This window comes from Paroedura picta, chromosome 3 (assembly GCF_049243985.1).
Source record: "Paroedura picta isolate Pp20150507F chromosome 3, Ppicta_v3.0, whole genome shotgun sequence".
Lineage (NCBI taxonomy): Eukaryota > Metazoa > Chordata > Lepidosauria > Squamata > Gekkonidae > Paroedura > Paroedura picta.
This window is the reverse complement of record NC_135371.1, coordinates 173,031,648-173,052,607: the sequence shown is the minus strand read 5'-3', so window position 1 is coordinate 173,052,607 and position 20,960 is coordinate 173,031,648. Positions and strand designations below refer to the sequence as shown.

The window sequence follows — 20,960 nt, the reverse complement described above, 5'->3', positions numbered from 1 at the left end:
TAAGAGCCAGCGTGGTCTTGTGGTTAAGCACAGTGGCCTCTAATCTGGAAAACAGTTTGAGTCCCCACCCCTCCACATGCAGCCAACTGGGTGACCTTGGGCTTCTCTAAGCAGAGCAGTTCATTTAGAGCTCTCTGAGCCCCATCTACCTCACAGGGTAGTGGTTTTTAAGCTGATTTGGGACTCCTTCAGGAAGAGAAAAGCGGGGTATAAAAAGCAACTCCTCCTCCCCCCTTTACTCTTGCTTTGTGTTCTTTGGGAAACAGCGTCAGCGACAGAAACGCCTGGTCTCCAAAGCAGATTGAAAGTGCAGATAAGGCTTTGATTGAGTCGGCAGGAACCACAAACCAAAGATAGAAACTGGCAGGCGCCAACCACAGTCTGTGTCTGGAGGGGAAACTTTTGTGTAAGCAGCTCTACCGAGAAGAAACGTGCATGCTGCATTGCCCCCCACCCCCATGGAAAGCCCCTCATTGGAGTCACCATAATTTGGAAGCTAAGCAGCGTCTCTACTTGGATGTGGGACCACCAAGGAAAGCTCTGCAGAGGAAGACAGTTGCCAAACACCCCTCACTTCCTCACTTGCCTGGAAAGCCCTTTGCTTTGGTCTCCCTAACTTGGAAGCTAAGCAAGGCTAGTATTTTGAAGGGAGACCACCAAGGAAGACTCTGCAGAGGAAGCAGTGGCAAACCACCTCTCCTTTTCACTTGCCTTGAAAGCCCCTGGCTGGGGTCGCCATAAGTTGGAAGCTAAGAATGGAAGTCAAGGACAGACCACCTCAGCTGTTATATTATTATATATATACATTATATTAATTATAGCCTGCTTTGAGCTCAGCAACGAATGGAGGCAGCAAATAAGTGTAAGTAAATTAATATGCAAAACTGGCTTTGTATGCATTCATAGCTTTCCTGTCTGAATGTCCCTCCCTCTTGTAACAACTCAGAGAAGCCAGAACCAAAGACGGTCACCTTTTTTTTTGGGGGGGGGTGTGTATCAACCAGTGCAAGTCCCCAATTCCACCACTAGGTGTCTCTGTCAAACCAGAGAAAGATGCTAGGATGAGGTTGGCCAAAATATCTTGGGCACAGAGAGGGAAAAGCTAACTGGCATCTTCTGCAGACCCTAAAGCGCCCCTTGGCCCAGCTGACCTGCGATTTGCATTTGAAGGATGTGCAACCTTCGTTTTTTCTTTCTGGGGCCCCTCGGCAAGTGGATGTCTCAGCCAACCCCTCTCCTACCAGGTCCCACCCACTGAATCTGTTGGGCTCCGCCCCTTAGTTCTGAAGCTCCTCCCCACGTCTCAATACCTTAATTTTAGAAGGTCAAGAAGTCATCTTTGGGAAGCTCCAAGGGGCTTAATTAGGGATACCAGTTAGGGTTGCCAACCTCCAGGTTGGGTTTGTCATGCTCCCAGAATTACAGCTGATCATGGCAGTGCCATGGGATTAATATTTATTTTTCATTTATGTTTACATTTGTAACCCACCTCTCATGAGCCTGTCACATTCCTGCTGGTCCTCTCCCCAAACTCTGTCATGCCCTGAACCTATCCCCAAATCTCCAGGAATTTCTCAACTCAGAGTTGGCAAGTCTACTCTCAACGGTATCCTCTCAAAACGCTGGACATCTTCATTCCCACTGGGGACAAACAGTGCTTCAGCAACAGGGAGACGGAGGGCTGCCAGCTGCAGGTTGGGAAATTCCTGGATGTTTGGGGAGGGGGAGGGGAGCCAGTAGAGGGGAGGGGTCTCAGCAGGGATATGTTGGCATAAGAGCCCACCTTGCAAAGCGGACATTTGCTGCAGTGTTTAGTTCAGGCTGGAGATTAGCCACAGTTCCAGGAGATCTCCAGGGCCTGCCTAGAGATTGGCAACCATAGTGCAGCTCCTGGGCCAGTCACCAGATCCTGGTAGAAATTGGCAGCTTCAATCTGGGACATTCCCGAAAGGCACCGTGGAGACCAATTAACGGGAAATCTCTCCCTCTTGGCTCTCTTTCAGTGCCAAGATGGCGAGGGATGCCCAGAATGGTCAGTCTACTCCTCTACCTTGCTATAAACCTCTACAAAGAGAAGGGCCTCTTGCCTTGGGAGGGGGCTGCCCTGAAGAGGGCATGGCAGGGAGTTTGGCCACCTGAAGGTTTTAGGGGTGCAGCCAGGGTGGGCGGATCTAATGCTGTAGGAGCCCCCCTCCCCCCCAAAGTGGCCATTTCATCCAGGGGAACTGGTCCCTCTCGTCTGGATATCCGTTGTTTTAGCAGGAGATCCCCAAGCCTTGTCAGTCCAGGATTAGAATAACCAACAAGGGATGACCAACAAACTGGTCGTGGGTGTGGGGTCTTCTTCCTCTAGGTGCATCCCTCTGCCCTAGTCCCTGCTTCCACCTCCTCCCCAGAGGGATTAGAACCTAGATTAGAATTAGGTGGGACGCTGGGTTGGTTCTGAAGAAGCAGGACAAAGTTAAGAGACATGGGGCACCTTTAAGACCCACGGAGCTTTATTCAAATGTCCTTTCTTGCCCTGTGATAAAATGTTACCCGGTCACTCTCTAAGCATCCCAACTGAGCCAGCGAAGGAAAGAATCATCAAGAGCTGCGCTCCCTGCCCAATTCCTTGGCTTGGCCCCGGTCCATTTTCCCTGGAATAGGTCTTCTTAATCCTTTAATTCTCCCAACACTGTGATTTATGTGACAGGGAAATAAATCAGCCTTCCTTTCCTTCTTGAAAATGGACTTTTATGGCTTTCGGTAGAACTGGTTCCAGCTGCCCTTAGATGGCCAGGAACGATTGCCATCGCTAACCCTCACTTCGGAAGGGCAGGCGGGGGTCCCTGCAGACCAGGTCCCAGGTGGGAAACACCTGAGGATGACAGGTGTAAAGAGGGCATTGGCAGATTGGGTTGATATAGGACACTTTGCCCAGTCACAGCTGCATGATTTAAGTCTATCCAATAAAATCAGAGTCCAGGAGCACCTTTAAGACCAACAAAGATTTATTCAAGGCGTGAGCTTTCGAGTGCAAGCACTCTTCGTCAGACGCTTGCACTCAAAAGCTCACAACTTGAATACATTTTTGTTGGTCTTAAAGGTGCTCCTGGACTCTGATTTTATTGTGCTACTTCAGACCAACACGGCTACTCATTTGAATCTATCATTAAGTCTATCCAGTTCTCATACAGGTTGTAGTTCAAAGGGGAGAGAGAAGCCTAATCTAAAGAGTCCCTATCGCACATGGCCAGCTTGTCCGACTTTACAGGTGTGGGAGAATCACAGCGTTGTCTCTGCAGGAGGGATCCACAGAATCATGTCTCCACGGAAGGCCATGCGGAGAGAGGGAGAGGACAATGGAAAAGAGGAGGAGTCAGAGGGCAGCAGCCAGGCTAAGGCAAAGAGAGGCATCCCATTCAAGCAGATAATACCTATGTACACAGTGGTGTAGCGCACCCCAATGCCAACTCACGTGGTGTCCAACAGGGGCAACTCAGCAGGGTCCCATGCTATAGAGCTGGGGTAGCCAAATGGTGGCTCTCCAGGTGTTCATGGACTGGCAGGGGCTCCTGGGAATTGTAGTCACCCCCTAGAGCAGGGTTAGTCAACCTGTGGTCCTCCAGAAATCCATTCCCATGAACATCTTGTAGTCCATGAACATCTGGAGGGCCACAGGTTGACTACCCCTGCCCTAGAGAAAATCGGCTGCTTTGGAGGGCAGAATACATGATGCTATATCCCCCGAGGGCTATTCTCTCTGCAAATCCCACTCCACCTCCCAAACCTCCAGGATTTTCCTAAGCCAGAATTGACACCCCTGGGGAGGACCTCAGTGGAGAGTAATGCCATAGACTCCCCCCTGCAAAGCAGCCATTTCTCCGGATGAAGAAGGCACCGATTTACGTGTTTGCCTCTGACATTAGGCTTGCCAAAGACCATTCTAGGCCCGGCGAGGGCTCCTGTGCATGCGCAATAGTTGCACGGGAGGGAGAATGCCAGCGAATGCAGCTCCCCCCCTCCACCCGATAACCAGCCACCCCTCATTCACCCTGCTCTGAAAACTTGTACAAAGGCCCAGCTTTGTGCCGCATCCGGCAATCCCATCTGGACATCTGTGACCGTGGCGGGGGAATGCGTGGCACGGGACTGCGGGAGGCAGGCAGCTGTTCAGAGGAAGTCTCACGTTCCTTCATTTCCCCGCACCGGGTGATATCACCCAGCTGTCTGGGAACAGATGGAGGGAGCTGGTTCAGAGAGCCAGTGAGGGGTGCAGAGTGGCGGCCTCTAATCTAGAGAACTAGGCTTGCTTCCCCCTCTCCTCTTCCGCATGGAGCCTGCTGGGTGACCTCGGGCCAGTCCCAGTTCTCTCAGAGCTCTCTCGGGATGGCGGTTGTGGGGAGGGGAAGGGAAGGTGATTATAAGCCGCTCTGAGACTCTGTTGAAAGCCGCCATGGTTAAAGAGCGGTGATCTGGAGAATGGGGTTCGAGTCCCCGCTTCTCTTTATGCAGCCAGCTGGGTGACCCTGGAATAGTCACAGTTCTCTTAAAGCTGTTCTCACAGAGCAGTTATCCCACAGCTCTCTCAGCCTCACCTAACTCACAGGGGGTTTGTAAACCTCTTTGCGACTTCTTCGGGGAGTGAAAAGTGGAAGATAAAAAAAAACGCAGCTTTTTTTTAGGGTAGAGAAAAGCGGGCATATAAAAGCCAACTCCTCTTCTTTAGTCATCCTTTTGGAGGAGGAAGGTTGTGTGTGTGAGAGAGGGGGAGAGAGAGAGAGACCACCGACTGACCAACTGAGGTTCTGGCCAGAGGGTCACAGCAGGAAACCCACCAGAAAAGGACAGTGAAAAGGATTTGATAGGATGGAACGTCCTTTTGCCCAGCCTGAAACCGCAGCCGGAAAGGCGGGCAGGAGGCCGAGGTCTCCGCCAGCTGCACTGCCTGCCAAAAGGATCGATGCCCATAGAAGGGAATGTCAGCCTTACACAGCTTCGCTCTTGGGATGCCCTAGGCCCACCCAACCTGTGGCTGGCCCTCCAGAGGAATCGGCTGGCCCCTGGGTGAGACGGGAGGCTGGACTGGAGGGACCCTCCCTGGCCTGACCCAGCAGGGCTCTTCTGAGGGTCTTCTCAGGGGAAGGCCTCGGCCTCTCTGCCCTGTGGCTGGCTCTGCAGAGGAACTGGCTGGCCCCTGGGTGAGACGGGAGGCTGGACTGGAGGGACCCTCCCTGGCCTGACCCAGCAGGGCTCTTCTGAGGGTCTTCTCAGGGGAAGGCCGACGCCCAGCCTGCCTCCTGCCCTGCAGTGCCTTCTTTAGAAGTCCATTTTTAAAATTCTTGGCTCCTGACTCCAGAATGGGGGGAAGGGGGCCGGCTCTGTGCTTGGCTTCGCCACAGCTTCTGCCCCCGGGCCTCTGCTTCCATGCGCTGACATTGTTTCCTGTTTCTATTGAGGGCGAAGGGTCTCAAAAGCTGGAACAGGCCCCAGGCTTGGCTGAACCTCGGAGAGGGCCTGAAGCGGCCCTGACCTGGGGTTCCCAACCTCCAGGGGGTGGATGGAGATCTCGTGGGATGACAGCTGGTGTCCGGGTGACAGAGAACGGCTGCCCTGGAGAAAGGGCTGCGTTAGGAGGCGGACTCTATGACCCTGCGCCCCATTGAAGACCACCCCCTGGAAACTTAGTAGAGGTTGGCATTGTGTGTGTGTGTGTGGTTTTTTTTTATAATACAGCTGCTAACATTGTCCATTCACAAGACCAACACACTACTTAATGCAACAACCACCAACATATCTCCCAAGAAAACCCCCATTCCAGAAGCTGTTTGAAAAGCTGGGTTTTTCTTTTGGACCCGGGCTCCAATCGCCTTCCCTTACTCTCCCCCCCAGCAGATTCCCTGTGAGGTAGGTGGGGCTGAGAGCTCTGAGAGAACTGTGACTGGCCCAGGGTCCCCCAGCTGGCTGCACGTGGAGGAGGAGTGGGGAATCGAACCCGGCCTGCCAGATTAAAAATCTGCACTCCTAACCTACCTCCTGTGGCTTCCCCTGGTGCAAACTCGAGCGAAATCCATAAATACTCATGTTTCTATTGTATCCATGGCATGTTAAGGGTTGCCAATTCTAGGGTGGGGAAGACTTGGAGATTTGGGGGGCAATGAGGTTTGAGAGTGCAGAGGCTATGGAGGGGAGGGTGTTATGTCGCAGAGTCTGCCCTCTGAAGCAGCTGTTTCCCCTGGAGATAGATTGTAATCCTGAGAGAGTGTCAGGCTCTTCCTGGAGGTTGGCAACTGGATGGTCCATGTATCAAAGCAAATTGTTTAACACCCTCATGCCTGCCATTGATATTTTAAATCATTGTAGTGCCCTTTTCTGCCACTAGATGGCAGGCAAATGACACGGAGCCCTTGGGTGAACCTTGTGGGGGGTGTCAAAGTAGGCAGGGGGCATTTGGGCTTTTAAATTCCCATCTTTGTATCTGCACCAGTCTTACTCCCCAAATGGGACAGAGATCCTCCCCTGGGCAGAAAATGGTGATGTGGGAGGAAAACCAAACCCTACAATGGATCACCTTTGACAAAGAATCCTAGAAGCATAGAGTTGGAAGGGACCTCCCAGATCATCTAGTCCAACCCCCTGCACAAGGTAGGAACTCACAACTACCTGCCCACCCACAGTGACCCTACTTTCATGCCCAAGTGATCCCCACCACCCCCAACAATCTCCAGAATCCAGCCTGGCTTGGAGGGAATTCACCTCCCAGGGTTCAGGGATGCCAGCCTCCAGGTGGGGCCTGGGGAACTTTCCTTCCAGGTTGCTGCCTTCTGTCTGCACTGCGCTGCTTTTCTCCATTTTGCACCCCCCCCCCCGGGAAGGACACGCCTCCTGCATTGCTGTCCTTCCGGGTTAATTTGACCACATTACAATCCTCTCTCTATCCGGCCTAGAACGGAATCCCTTGCAGCAGAGGACTCTTGAGAGCCAGTGAGGTGTCATGGTCAAGAGTGTTGGATTTTAACCTGGAGAACCGGGTTTGATTTCCTGCTCTTCCCCAGCATGCAGCCAGCAGGGGGACCTAGGCCAGTCACGGTTCTCTGATTCTGTGAAGGTTCAAGGAGGTGGCAGGAGACAGTGGATGACTTATAGGGTTGGGAGTGTCCTGCATTCTGCAGGAGGTTGGACTAGATGACCCAAGAGGTCCCTTCTAACTGATTCTAAATTCCACCTCAACATCTGGAAGAAGTTCCTGACAGTTAGAGCGGTTCGTCAGTGGAACAGGCTTCCTCGGGAGGTGGCGGGTTCTCCATCTTTGGAGATTTCCAAACAGAGGCTGGAGAGCCATCTGACGGAGAGGCTGATTCATGAAAGGTTCAAGGGGGTGGCAGGTGACAGAGGATGAGCGAGAGGGTTGTGAGTGTCCTGCACACTGTAAGGGGTTGGACTGGATGACCCAGGAGGTCCCTTCCAACTCTATTTTTCTTTGATTCTAGAAGCAGCCCTTTTCTCCGGAGGAACAGGTCTGTAGACAGGTGAGGTGCCTTAATTTCGGAGAACCGTTGGCATCGTTTCTTGGAACAGTGCGCCCCCCTCCAGGAAGAAGAGCACACCACAAGGCCTGTTAACTGACAACCCAAAAACCGCTCTGGGCAACGTCTGCTTGTAAGCCACGTGCCGGTTTGCTGTCTGTTGCGCAGGGGTCGGAAGCACCCGCCCTGGGAAGTTCTCCACGGAAACTCTTCTGGCTTGTGAGAGCGCGGCAGGCCCCACAAGCGCTCCTTCAGGCCTCCCCTTGCAAACCGAGGCAAGCCACTGACTCGCTCTCGAAAACCGGAAAGCAGCCCCAAGCACTGAATCCTGCCCAAGATGTCTTTGGTGGCTTTTCAACCCACGGCCCCCACCCACAAACCAGCCAGCCGGGCACTGAGAGGGGACTCTGCAGGACCTGTTTCCACTGGAGACTTAAGTATCTGAACAATGCAGGCTTGTTTTTGAGCACTCTCTTCTTCTTCCGCGGCTGTCGGGGAAGCCACCCGTTTTTTGCTGGCCTGCAGCCACTTCTTTGTGTGCCCAGTTCTTGAAGACGCACTTGCTTGGAGAGCTCCAGCTTGTGCTGGAGAACTTGGCTTCCTGTCCAGTGGACGGCCCGCCCCTTCAGCCTCACGTTTTTCCGAAAGGAGCTGCCCAGGAGTTAAAGGGGAGGCTGAGCTGGCAAGATAAGGCCTGAACTAGGAATTCACCAAGGGAAACCAGATTTCCAAAGCATCAGACACAAGCAGGAATGGGGATCACAGTGTCTTTACCTCCCTGTCTGAAGGTGGGAGGGGATGTTGCACAGAAGAGAGTGAAATGGAGCCTGTTTGATTAGAGCAGGGGAGAAATCCCTAGGGGCAGTTAACATGGTTAAATTTTCACAACATTGCGTTTAAGAATGCCATACCATCTGGGTTCCCTGTGCAGTTTCAAAATAGGGGGACAATACAGCCCTCAGACAAAATAACCATGTAAGAATGCAGGGGTCCCTTCTCCGCCTCCTATGGCAGTCTTGGGCTGAATTGGGAGCCTTTCAAGTTTTGATTCTATATTTGCTTCATCTTTGTCCCAACGGGGTTCCGAGGCAGCTTCCCTCATTCCCCTTGCCTCCATTTTATCCACACAAGAACCCTGCGAGGTAGCTGAGGCGTGTGATTGGCCCAGGGTCACCCAGCAAGCTTCGGGAGCACCAGTGCGGATTAAAACACATAGCTCCCAGGTAGTAAGTCAACATTCTTAAGCTTCACACCACGCTGGGTCTCCAGTTGCCATTTTCTGCAGCTCCTATGTAGGAAGGAGGTGAGTCTGGGGAATCTTTATTAGAACACAGAATGAAGTTTGGGCCTGAGGAACAAAGAGGGCTATTCCAGATTCTCATTTTCATCACCTGTGCGTCCGTACTGCTGCAGGTTTTACCTTATCTGTGTGCCTTTGGCTCTCTCCAGTGGTAAATTCTATATTACATCATTGTACGTCCAACATATTTCCCTGCAAATGCCGGACATATTACAAGATAATATCGCACTGACCACTAGAGGGCGAAAGACACCCATGGAAACAAAGACCCCTGAAGCATGAGTCAAGGCTCCCTTTGTCAGATACTTTGGAATACAAAGGGAATTCTCACTCTCAAAACATCCTAACCTGAAAATCTTGTTCTCCTCTAATGGGCTACTCCTGGACTTCCATCTAGCTTTCCATACATACAAAGCTGCCTTATACAGAATCAGACAATCAAGTCTACCTAAGTCAGAACAGTCCAATTAGACTAGCAGTGTCTCTCCAGCATGTCAGGTCAAGGTGTTTATTCATTCATTTGGCTTATATACTGCCCATTACTGTGATGTTTCAGGCTGGTGCCTGCCTAGTCTTTTTAACTGGAGATACTAAGGATTGAACTTGGGATTTTCTGCATGACAGGCAGAGGCCCTGCCCCAGAGCCAGGATCTTTCCTATCCCCTCCTGCCTGGTCCTTCTAACTGGAGATGCTGGGGATTGAACCTGGGACCTTCTGCCTGCCAAAGAGGCTCTGCCACTGAGCCCGGGTCTCAGGCCAAGGTCTTTCCCACCCCTCCTGCCTGGTCCTTTCCACTGGAGATGCCGGGGATTGAACCCGGGACCTTCTGCAGGCCATGCAGAAGTGCTGCCCCAGAGTCCCAGCCCTTCCCCTGTTCTGAGTGAAGTCAGACTGGCCCCGTCCGGACGAGAGGAAAAAGACAACCGTCAGCCATTTGAAGCAGAACTTTATTTCCTTCCCTCGGCAGAGAAAAGGGCCCGGCTGCTGTGGCCAACAGCCACTTAAGTAGTGGAAGGACTAAACAAGGTTTTGGTTACAAACTGGCAAAGCGAGGAGTCGCGACGGGCCGCTCCCGCCGCTGGTTATGGAGAGAGCTTCCTTCTCAAGAAGAGGAAGGAGGAGAACTCGAGACGAGACCGTGGGATGAAAGAGGGAGGGGTGCCTGCCGTCCCGTCGGGAGCAGTGGTTTCTCGGAAGCAGTGGACGGCATCCGGACGCGTACGCGGCCTCCAGATGCCCTGTTGGCGGGTTAAAGCCCCCCTCCCGGCCCGACTCAGGGGAAGGGGGGCCGAGACTCAGTCCATAGGCACAAAAGGCAGTGCTTTGGCAAGAAAAACAGTAAAGTGTGTGGTCAAATCCTCTTCCGAAGGGGGGAGAGGAGTTTGCTGACAAATCGGCTGGGGGAGTTAGTGCGGCATGTAAACAGATCCACAGGAAATTCTGACCTACCCCCTCCCCACCTTTGCTGGCTCTAAGGGGGAAACCCATTCCCTCCCACCCCCATCGGCCGCCTCGCTGGGGCAGAATGCGCCACCCCTGCCGAGAGGCAGCATCTCAGGTGGGAGGCGTTTGTGGCGCCGCAGAGTGGGGCTCGGGAGGGGCGGTTTCCCGACGGGGCGGGGGCGTGGCCTAAGGCACGGAGATGTGGAAGGGGCTGCCGGGGATGTGCTCCTCCCCCCACTTCACCACCAGGATGTAGTCCCCCCGGTCCTTCAGCAGGTAGGTGATGTTGTAGAGCCGGTTGCCCAGGTGCTTCACCACGATCTCCTCGCAGGGGGTCTTGGGGCCGTGGACCCCCACCAGCAGCATGTTGTTCCCTGGGGACGGAGAGGAAGGGGCGGTCAGGAGGGGCGGGAAGGTTGGGGTCCCGCAGAGCAGCTGCCCTGCCTCGAGAAAGAGTGATGAGGGACATTTGCCTGGCCCAACATGGCTCCTCTTATGTTCTGATACCTTGAAAATATTTTAGGGCTCGGGGGTGCTCCTGGATGCGAATCTGACTCTTCTGCTTAACAGAACGCCTTTTTCAATCGATATATTGTTATTTCCTATACGCAGCTTCTCTTCAGTGAAAATTCTACTGGTGAGGGCAATGCCACAGGGGCCAATGCAAGTGGAAAAAATGTTCTGAATAGCTAATCAGAAACTCTGTTGGGCCTAAGCAGGCCCCTCTCCCTAAAACAACTTGACGGGCTCCGGGAAAGGTGTCACTGTGGTACCCATGGGCACAGAAACCCCGGGGACCCCAGCCTTTGTCAGGCTCTACTAATCACTGAGGACAAGAAACTTGATTTCGATTTCCTAACGGACGCGAGGGATTCACAGACCTGCTTTGCTGCAATCCACCGTGAAGGAGTTCTTCTGCCCCACGAAGCCCTTGTTCAGCCCCAGCCCCTTGGCCACGACTTTGCTGGCATCGGAAGCAAACTTGGGCACCGCCCCATCGGGCTTGGGGATGCCTTCCATGAAGACGGAGGACGTCTCGTGGAGGCTGTGACTGCTGACCAGGCGGGCACCTGCAGGAGGGAGAAGAGGATGTGAGCGTTGAGGGGAGCTCTCTGGAAGACAGAGGGAAAGGTATTCCTGTAGCTGGGATGGTCCCTAAAGGTAGCTGTAGGAATGAACAGAACTTGGTTACAGATGAGGCCTGATCTTTCTTTTTTAGTTTTTGCCCTCGATTACAAGTTTAAAATGGGCCTCAAATGATTATTAAATGTGGTACCAAACAGTCTTGAAATGTATTCTGAGCTTGTTAAATCTATGGGAACGGCTGCCAAGATTCTATACGCAGCAAACAGGAAAAGAGAACCTTCTCTGGATTTCACAGAAAGGACAAATGCTGGAATATAGAGCAATGGAAAACGTGCATAGCTGACGCCAAACAGATCAATACCAGATTTTAATAGAAAATGGAGCCCAATATTATGGGAGTTATTCTAAGTAATGGAAATACAAACCCGAGGGGGGGGGATTAGTATTTGTGAAAAATGTCTACGGTATATTGTGAAAGATCAGCATCATGTTCAAATTCACAGTTCTGTAAATGAAATCTGTAGTAAGTTTCTCCTTTCTTGTAAGTCGTCTTTTTTGCTGAATGAATAACATCTATTTTTCTTTTTGAAGGATGATTACAGCCGCTCACATTGACTCCAGTCTCTGCCTGTTGATCAACTAAGCAATGCAGCTGTTCGGGCAAATGGGAACCCTACCCCGGGGGCTCCTGGGTTCTCCAAGAAGACTGGCCCAGGAGAGCCCCCTGTCTCAAGTCTGCCGTGACACTCACCTGTGATTTTGGCTTTGAATGGGCTGCCGGCGATGTGGTACGGGCCGCCAAACTTAATGGAGATGAGGTAGCTGCCCGGCGCCATGGGCGTGTAGATGACCTTGTAGCCCTCTGAGCACTCCTGGCAATCCATCTTGACCTTTGAGGGACCGTCGATGGTGACCGCCAGCGCCCCAGGACCCGCGTGGGTGGTGTTGACGATGAACTCGGCAGGACTTCCTGCAGGGGAGGAGATAGACCGGAATCCAACCAGGGTGAGATGAAATGGAACCCACTGGAGTGAGGTGGGCAAGTCCACCCTGCTCCGGAGTGCGGATGCCCCCCTCCTGTGCCCTCCGCCCTCACCTGTCACGCCCCCCTCCAAGCCTGGGCCGTAGGCAGACACCATCCCCGGATCTCCGGCCTGGCCCACCTCCCCGACACGGATCTTGAAGGGGCTGCCGGGAATGTGGCTGCCGTTGAACTTGACGTCGACGGAGTAGATGCCGTTCTCGCGGGGGATGAAGCGGACCGCGTACTTGTCTGCGGGGAGACACGGGACGAGAAAGGGAGAGTTGAAGAGGCAGGGTGGCAGCGAGCAGCAGAGAGGACGGGCGTCAGGGAGACTATCGGGAGCCCGAGCGTCAAGCGCTGGCTAAATTACTGTAGTCTTTTTGCCACTTGGCATCAAAACAACACAGCATATGCCTAAAAGAGAGCCCAACAGCCAGGGTGGTGTTGGGGTGAAGAGGCTTCTCATCTGGTGAGCTGGGTTTGATTCCCCGGTCCGCCACATGCCTCCCCGCTGGGTGACTTTGGGCTCAACACAGCACTAATAGTGCTGCTTACGGAGCAGTTCTCTCAGAGCTCTCTGACTCACCTCCCTCACAGGGTGTCTGTTGTAGGGAAGGGAAAGCGATTGTAAGCCTGTTTGAGACTCTTTGGGGCAGTGGGAAACGGGGCATAAAAACCAACTCTTCTTAATAGGTGGACAAACCCCCGAAAAGCCAAGTTAAGGTCCTCAGCGAGAAGGAACTGCGATGTTTAGGCCCGACCCGAATTGCAGGAAAGGCAACTGAATCATGGTGGAAACGTATAATGCTCAACTCTCCCCACCTTTCGGCTCACATCCTGCAGTGTTTTTCCTTCCCTCCTCACCTGGCTCAGGTGTCAATGAGACCAGGGTTAGTCAACCTGTGGTCCTCCAGATGTTCATGGACTACAATTCCCATGAGCCCCTGCCAGCGGATGCTGGCAGGGGCTCATGGGAATTGTAGTCCATGGACATCTGGAGGACCACAGGTTGACTACCCCTGAATGAGACCACATGTTCATCTGTAAAAATATTAAGTTGCAGGCCCTGGCAGCCTCAATTGGACCAGGTGCCATGCGGGAAAGGGAGGGCAGGTTTAACCCTTCAGCTCCCGCCGACCGTCACTATCTCAAACCTTGGCTGCGTTGTGAGCATTTAAAGGAGGAGAGGCATGTTCTCCCAGAGTTGTCCCTTCTCCTCTTAAAAGGATGTCAAAGCAGGGAGCTCTGCTTCAACAGCAAAGCCAAGACAACGAGAAAGGATTGCATGGCCTCTCGCCCTTTTCCGCACAGTCCCGTGGCAAGTCGAAGTCGCACGAGCCTGCGATGAGCTGTTGATGAACGGAGGAAGATGCGGGATCTGAGGATTCCAGTACTGATAGCGAGCAAGGGGATGGGTAGGCTGGAGCTACAGGGGTGCAATCGGTAGCCCCTCCAGCGTTCCTTGCTTTGTGTAATTGAGGCAGCTGTGTACCAAAACTCAACAGGATTCCAGTTGCAAAGGATGGCCTATCATAGAATCATAGAGTTGGAAGGGGCCATAGAGGCCATCTAGTCTAACCCCCTGCTCAACGCAGGATTAGCCCTAAGCATCCTAAAGCATCCAAGAAAAGTGTGTCTCCAGCCTTTGCTTGAAGACTGCCAGTGAGGGGGAGCTCACCACCTCCTTAGGCAGCCTATGGCTCCACCAAGCCCAAGACTGCCTCCTTGGGCAGTCCTAAACGCAATCTGGCTTTCCAGATGTCTATGGACTACATTTACCATGAGCCTCTGCCAGCACCACTCCAGCAGGACTCATGGGAATTGTAGTCCATGGACATCTTGAGAGCCACCGTTTGCCCACCCCTGCTCAAAAGGGATCTTCTCATGTAGGGTGGTGGGCCCAGTCACAAAACGAGATACGTAACTCCGACACTTGAACAGGGTGCCCTTTGTCCTGCGCAGCCAATCAGAAGCTCTGCCGACCAAATGCCCCACCCAATTTCTAACACCACTTGGCAGGCAACAGGAAATGGGTCAGCAGGGGCCCCGGGGGCCCACAGGCACCAGGCTGGAGATCCCTGCTCTACAGCCCAGAAAGCAGGACAGCGTGGGCGGCATCCTAAATCTTCAGCAAGGTCAGATTCCCGTCACCCCAGCCTGCCAAATCCACTGGAGCCAAAATCAGCGCAGGAAAGGCGACTCTGCTTTTGACCAGCCGACCTTCCTGCTTTCTTCCCAATTCCAGCACAGGCTCCCCGAGCAAGCAAAATGCCAGGGGAGCTTTCGAGCCAGTAGGAAATGGGTGGAGGCCAGGCTGGATTCTCAGTTGGCCAAGCTCTGGGCTTCCTCTCCCGCCGCCCATATCCTCTTCCGCACAGTGGGCTGAACCTGCAACTTGCTTCTCGTATGTCTGCCTGGCACGGTGGGTGTTCTCTGCCCATTTCAAGTAGCCAAATTCTCCAGCCAAATTCTTTATTCCCGAGTGGCAGGGAGAAAGGCGAAAACAGTTTATGCAATTCGGTTCAGCCTGCCTACCGTGTCTACATTGTTTGCTGGGTGACCTGAGGTATTTGTTTCTATCGCAGACGCACTGCCTGCAAGTTAAGGAACGCTGTGCATTTTTTGGCCCTTGCATGAGGATTGTAATCTTCGGAATGTGCACACACCTGTACGCCTAAGTAAAATTCATGAGAATAACATCCTTCGTAGCACTGTGAACAACGATGTTATTTCAATTCACAGCGATGCTGTGAGCCACCAGGATGCTGTGGTTACCGCAGGGAAGGGGAGGCCAGGTCCAAATCTTCCCTCTGCCATGGAAGCTGTCTGTCTGCCACTGGGCCTGATGCTTGCAGCCTACCCTACCTTGCAGGGTTGTTGTGATGAAAAAACAGAGGAGAGGAGAAGGAAGCGAAGTCGTTTTGGGGAGGAAGTCGGAGGAGAGGAAGAGTTGGTTTTTAATACCCTGCTTTTCTCGACCAGGAGGAGTCTCAAAGCGGCTTACAGTCACCTTCCCTTCCTCTCCCCACAACAGACACTCTGTGAGGGAGGGGAGGCTGAGAGAGCCCTGAGATTACAGAAGAAGAAGAGTTGGTTCTTCTATGCCGATTTTCTCTACCCGAAAGAGTCTCAAAATGGCTTCCAATCACTTTGCCTTCCTCTCCCCACAACAGACACCCTGTGAGGTGGGTGAGGCTGAGAGAGCTCTGAGATTACTGAAGAAGAGTTGGTTATATGCCGCTTTTCTCTACTTGAAGGAGTCTCAAAGCGGCTTACAATCACCTTTCCTTTCCTTTCCTCCACAACAGACACCCTGTGAGGGAGGGGAGGCTGAGAGAGCCCTGATATTACTGAAGGAGAAGAAGAGTTGGTTCTTATATGCCGCTTTTCTCTACCTGAAGGAGTCTCAAAGCGGCTTACAGTCACCTTCCCTTTCCTTTCCCCACAACAGACACCCTGTGAGGGAGGGGAGGCTGAGAGAGCCCTGAGATTACGGTTCTGTGAAAGCAGCACTATGAGGGCTATGACTAGTCCAAGCTCACCCATCTGGCAGCACGTGGACGAATGGGGAATCAAACCCGGCTTGCCAGACGGGAAGCCACTGCTCCTAATTGCTACACCAAGCCGGAAGTAAACTAATGGCTGCTTAAGTTCTGTTTTGTGGGGAACGCAACAGAGGAAGGGGGAACACTAGCACCTTACTTTTGTCAGCCTGGAGAATTCTCGCTTTGAGCCATGTCCCTGGAAACCTCACAGGTTATTCGGATGACCCTTATAGGGCCCCTGTGTTGATTTGCCAGCCAACTCCCGTGAGCCTCAATCCTGAGACCTTTATCAGGCTGGAGGTGGCATCGAACAACTGTAGACTCCACGCCATCAGCCTCCTTTCTGGCTCTGGCTCAAGGTGTTGGCTGCCATGTACGGTTGGGGGTCCCAAATCAGGGATCGCCTGCAAACACATCACTTAAAGCAGGGGTAGTCAAACTGTGGCCCTCCAGAGGTCCATGGTCCATGGGCGTTTGCTGGCAGGGGTTCATGGGAATTGTAGCCCATGGACATCTGGAGGGCCGCAGTTCGACTACCCCTGTCTGAACGGATTAAGCCCTGTAACTCTCTGAACAGCCTGGTCTTGGAAGCTAAGCAGTTTCAAGTATTTGGATGGGAGACCACCTAGGGGCCAGCAGGAGCATAATGCATCTCCCTGCTAGGACCGCCAGCTGCAGATTTAGAATAACTTGGATACAGGGAGTTGTGGAGCTGCGGGAAGGAACCTCAGGACTGACGGAGGCCTGGAGCCCTTTCAGCTGCGGGATCAGCGAGTCGGGCCTTGTGGCTTACCTTCGTCAATCTCCGTCACGTGGCACTCCTCCAGCGCCCCCGAGGGGCTGTGGACCTTGGCGTCAATGACCCCCTTGGCCCCGTTCAAGCTGACGGCAAACGAGGCGGGCTGGTTCACTTTTAACCCTGACTCCTGGAAGCACAGAGGGCGTTAGACGGCAGGAAGGGCGCGGGGAGGGGTGGGAGGCGGCATCGTGCTGCGGTGGCCCCCCTCCCGCTCTTCGAACCCAAGACCACTTACCGGAGCCCGAAGGCTTAGAGAGGGAGAGCTGCCCCCCGGAAGGGCGGGCGGGTGGGCGGGCAGTGGCGGAAGCGAGGGAAGGGAAAAAGCACGGTGAAGGTGCGGACCGGCACCCCGTGAAAGCAAGAGGCCGGAGAAGTTTCCAAGAGCGAGGCGGGCAGAGGCATGGTGCGGGAAGCTCTCCCTCCCTAAGCCCCGGCACGAGGCGCAGGGCCTGTTAGTAGCCTTTAAACGAGACACGAGAAAAACCCCCGAAGAAGATCCCCCCCCACGCGGTCGGCAGAGAAGGTGCCGTCACAGTTCCAGGGCTGGCGGGTCCTAAAGCTAGCACCTCTTTCCACCTCCCCCTCTTATGTCACTCCCACCGAAAATGGTTGTGTGCATCTTGAGGCACTCTCTTCCGTTAACATCGTAAGCCGCCGAGCTCCGTGAGGAAGAACGGCGACTAAAAAAGTGCTTTGTTGAACTGGCCGTGCCCTGCCTGAGCTGGCTCCCAGGACAGACCCCTTGCGTGTTCTCTTCTCACGCCCTGCCCTGTGCCCCAAGCCAAAACCTTCCCCGTTTGGGGAGAAGGAACAGCCAGCCTGGAAGAGGAGCGATGCCCGCTTTGCCCAGCCGCCGAGGGGGGGGGCGAGGGGGTGGTTTTTCCCAGTGCCTCACCTGAAGACTAGAAACAGTGAGGCGGCGGGCATCGTCCGAGGTGGACGTGGCTGGCACCACGAAGGGGCTGTCGGGGATGTGCTCGTCGTTGAACTTCACCGAAACTTCGTAGTCTCCTGCCGGGGAAGAGAGGGAGGAGGTAAAGAGAGGGCTGGGGGCACAATGACCGGGTGGGGAGGAGAGTTCTACACTGATGCCGTGCCAGCTACAGCGCCTTTCCAGCAGATGTGCAGTGGCTAATCACTTCCATGTCCCAAGGCAGTCTACCTCTGAATACCAGTGCTAGGGGGCAAAGCTCAGGAAAGGACCTCAGCCTCTATAACCTGTTGTTGGTCCTCCAGAGGAACTGGCTGGCCCCTGGGTGAGACAGGAGGCTGGACTGGATGGGCCCTCCCTGGCCTGACCCAGCAGGGCTCTTCTGAGGGTCTTCTCAGGGGAAGGCCTCGGCCTCCCTGCCCTGTGGCTGGCCCTGCAGAGGAACTGGATGACCCCTGGGTGAGACGGGAGGCTGGACTGAAGGGACCCTCCCTGGCCTGACCCAGCAGGGCTCTTCTGAGGGTCTTCTCAGGGGAAGGCCTCGGCCTCTCTGCCCTGTGGCTGGCCCTGCAGAGGAACTGGCTGGCCCCTGGGTGAGACGGGAGGCTGGACTGGAGGGACCCTCCCTGGCCTGACCCAGCAGGGCTCTTCTGAGGATCTTCTCAGGGGAAGGCCTCGGCCTCTCTGCCCTGTGGCTGGCCCTGCAGAGGAACTGGCTGGCCCCTGGGTGAGACGGGAGGCTGGACTGGAGGGACCCTCCCTGGCCTGACCCAGCAGGGCTCTTCTGAGGGTCTTCTCAGGGGAAGGCTGGCTGCTTTGTGAGGATGCTGGACTAGATGGACCTTCACTGGTCTGATCCAACAAGGCTTTTCTCATGTTCTTATCAGGGGAAGGCCCTGGCCTCTCAGGTCTGTCGGTGGCCCTCCAGTGGAACTGGTTGGCCAGTGTGTGAGTCAGGGTGCTGGCCTTGAGAGACCCCTGGTCCCATCCAGCATGATCTTCTTAATGCTCGTAACTAAGAGGAGATTTCTGGATTTTCCTCTGGCATACTGAGCCTCCGTGGTTGGATTTCAGACGTTTGCTGTGTTTGTCTCCAGGTTGATAGCTAGACGGGTGTCCAGCAGGGCTCTTAGAAACCCAACAAGATGTTTGGGGTGTGCTCTCGAGAGTCAGAGCTCCCTCTGCACATTATCTGAGCTCCCTCTGCGCATTATCTGATACGACGCTCAAAAATCTTGATTCAACTTCAGTAGCTCAGAAACGAACGGGATTTCCTGGCTAGAAGGTCTGAAGCAGGGGTAGTCAAACTGCGGCCCTCCAGATGTCCATGGACTACAATTCCCAGAAGCTCCTGCCAGCATTGCTGGCAGGCGCTTCTGGGAATTGTAGTCCATGGACATCTGGAGGGCCACAGTTTGACTACCCCTGAAGGATCAAGGCTGCCTGCAAGAGATACCTTCCTATTTGACAAATGGAGTCTGGACTCTGGACAGATTAAATTCTGAACATCTTTTGGGGTTCTAAGATGCTGGTAGACTCGAATTTAGCTCTTCTGGGGTTTAACTGCTTCCCATTCAACAAACATTTCACAGTTGAGAAAGGACACAAAATAGGACTGAGTCACTTCCAACTAACTATCTGCCGTTAACCAGTGGTGGCCAAACCCCCCAAAAGTAACATCGAAACAAACATTTGGCACTTCCGCCCGATTTCTACATTTAGGCAGATTTCAAGTCTTTCTGGCAGCTCCGCCATACAGAATGGCTGGAATACATTTTTAAAAATGGAGAGGAGATCGTGGTGGAGCCAAATGGACCCCCACCCTCCTCACAGCTTCTGGAAGACGGAAACCCCGCAGGAGAAGGGGAACCGGAGGGATTACGGTATTTACTAGGCGGTCCAAATGCTCCAGGTTGAAAACGCTTTCATTTGAATTGGGGGCTGCCTGTAGCAAGCCCTGCTTCACGATCTTTCTGAAACATTTGTTGGTGCCAAGGGAAGTACACGGACAGCACACTGAACTAAACCCCAGCTGAGCACATCTACGTTCTCTAGCATTTTTCTATGCCTTCCGCTGAAACCGTCAACCCAGATGGCCATTCCCTCAAGAGACAGGTCTCCCAAGTCATGACTGCTTACCGGGTTCTTGCACGATGTAAGAGACACCGCAGGATCCGTCCTTCCGGTCCTCAAAAGCAATCTCGGCCTTGCTGGGGCCTTCCACGGCGATGGACAGGCCCCCGGCCCCTGCTTCCCGGGTCCAGATGCTGAACTCAGCTGGAGGGGAAGGGTGAAAAGCAAAACGTCAGGAAGGGGGCACTTGGACCTAACCTGAGAAGTCATGAACCACAGCTAACCAGCGTTGTGGCCATTTCTCACCGACAGTCAAGGCTTCCTAGAGGGAGAAGAGTTTCAGGTGGGTGGCCATGTTGGTCTGAACCAGCGGGACAAAGTCTGAGTCCAGAGACATCTTTAAGATTCCAGTTTTGAAGTTGTCTATGCAAGGGGCTGGTTATGAGCTTCAGATACCCGAGGAAGTGTATCTGAAGGAGTGTGAATGTGCATGAAAGCTTATACAGTGAATGAAATGTTTGTTGGTCTTAAGCAGGGGTGAGCAAACGGTGGCTCTCCAGATGTTCGTGGGCTACAATTCCCATGAGCCCCTGCCAGCATTTGAATTGTAGTCCATGGACATCTGGAGGGCCACAGTTTGCCCACCCCTGGTCGTAAGAGGGGTCCTGGACTCAAACACCGTTCTGTGAAGGAGAGCAGGCATTTCTTTGTTTCTCATCCGAGAGGAAGATTTTCCCAAATAACACGCCTGACACCCAGAAGATAATTGGCATCTGATTCACCAGCATTTTCATTATTCAGACTCAGCCAGTCTGGACACGCTTCGGAAACCTCACGGCTGGACTACTGCAACGTGCTCTGCAAGGGGGCTGCCCTGGAAGACTACCAGGAAACCACAACAGGTCAAGGATGCGGCAGGATGACTATTGGCAGGGGCTACCCCCTGGGAATGTATTGCCCAGGTTAAAGCAGCTACATCAGCAGAAGGTCAGTTGCCCAGTTTGATTCAAGGTGGTTATGACCTTTAAAACCCTCCCCTGCCTGGGACTGACCTAGAACAGCATATGCAATATGGGCCCCAAGGAGATGGCTTTTATGACCCCTCCCATCTTCCCATCCCTCCAAGGTAGCTTCCCCCCCTTTCTCCAGGAGCTTTTGTCCCCAGAGACCATAAGGGGGGAGAGATGAAGGCAAGAGCCCCAGGCCATGAAGCTGATACCACCAATTCCCGAAGAGACAGGAAAAGCCCA

The 20,960-nt window shown here is 53.6% G+C and overlaps 1 protein-coding gene across 5 annotated transcripts in view; it reads right to left on the bottom strand.

The window, feature by feature from the left end:
• Nucleotides 1-9,742: 9,742 nt before the first annotated feature.
• FLNA (filamin A) overlaps nucleotides 9,743-20,960 on the bottom strand; it is a 99,530-nt gene continuing 88,312 nt past the window's right edge. For all 5 annotated transcript variants that reach the window (XM_077329674.1, XM_077329677.1, XM_077329675.1 and 2 more), the window contains 7 exons: nucleotides 19,777-19,914; nucleotides 17,602-17,717; nucleotides 16,701-16,833; nucleotides 12,435-12,611; nucleotides 12,090-12,308; nucleotides 11,134-11,322; nucleotides 9,743-10,626 (listed from right to left, as the gene is read on the bottom strand). In XM_077329674.1, coding sequence (XP_077185789.1) covers nucleotides 10,439-10,626; nucleotides 11,134-11,322; nucleotides 12,090-12,308; nucleotides 12,435-12,611; nucleotides 16,701-16,833; nucleotides 17,602-17,717; nucleotides 19,777-19,914 — 1,160 coding nt within the window. In that variant the 3' untranslated portion in view covers nucleotides 9,743-10,438. The remainder of the gene's footprint in view (nucleotides 10,627-11,133; nucleotides 11,323-12,089; nucleotides 12,309-12,434; nucleotides 12,612-16,700; nucleotides 16,834-17,601; nucleotides 17,718-19,776; nucleotides 19,915-20,960) is intronic.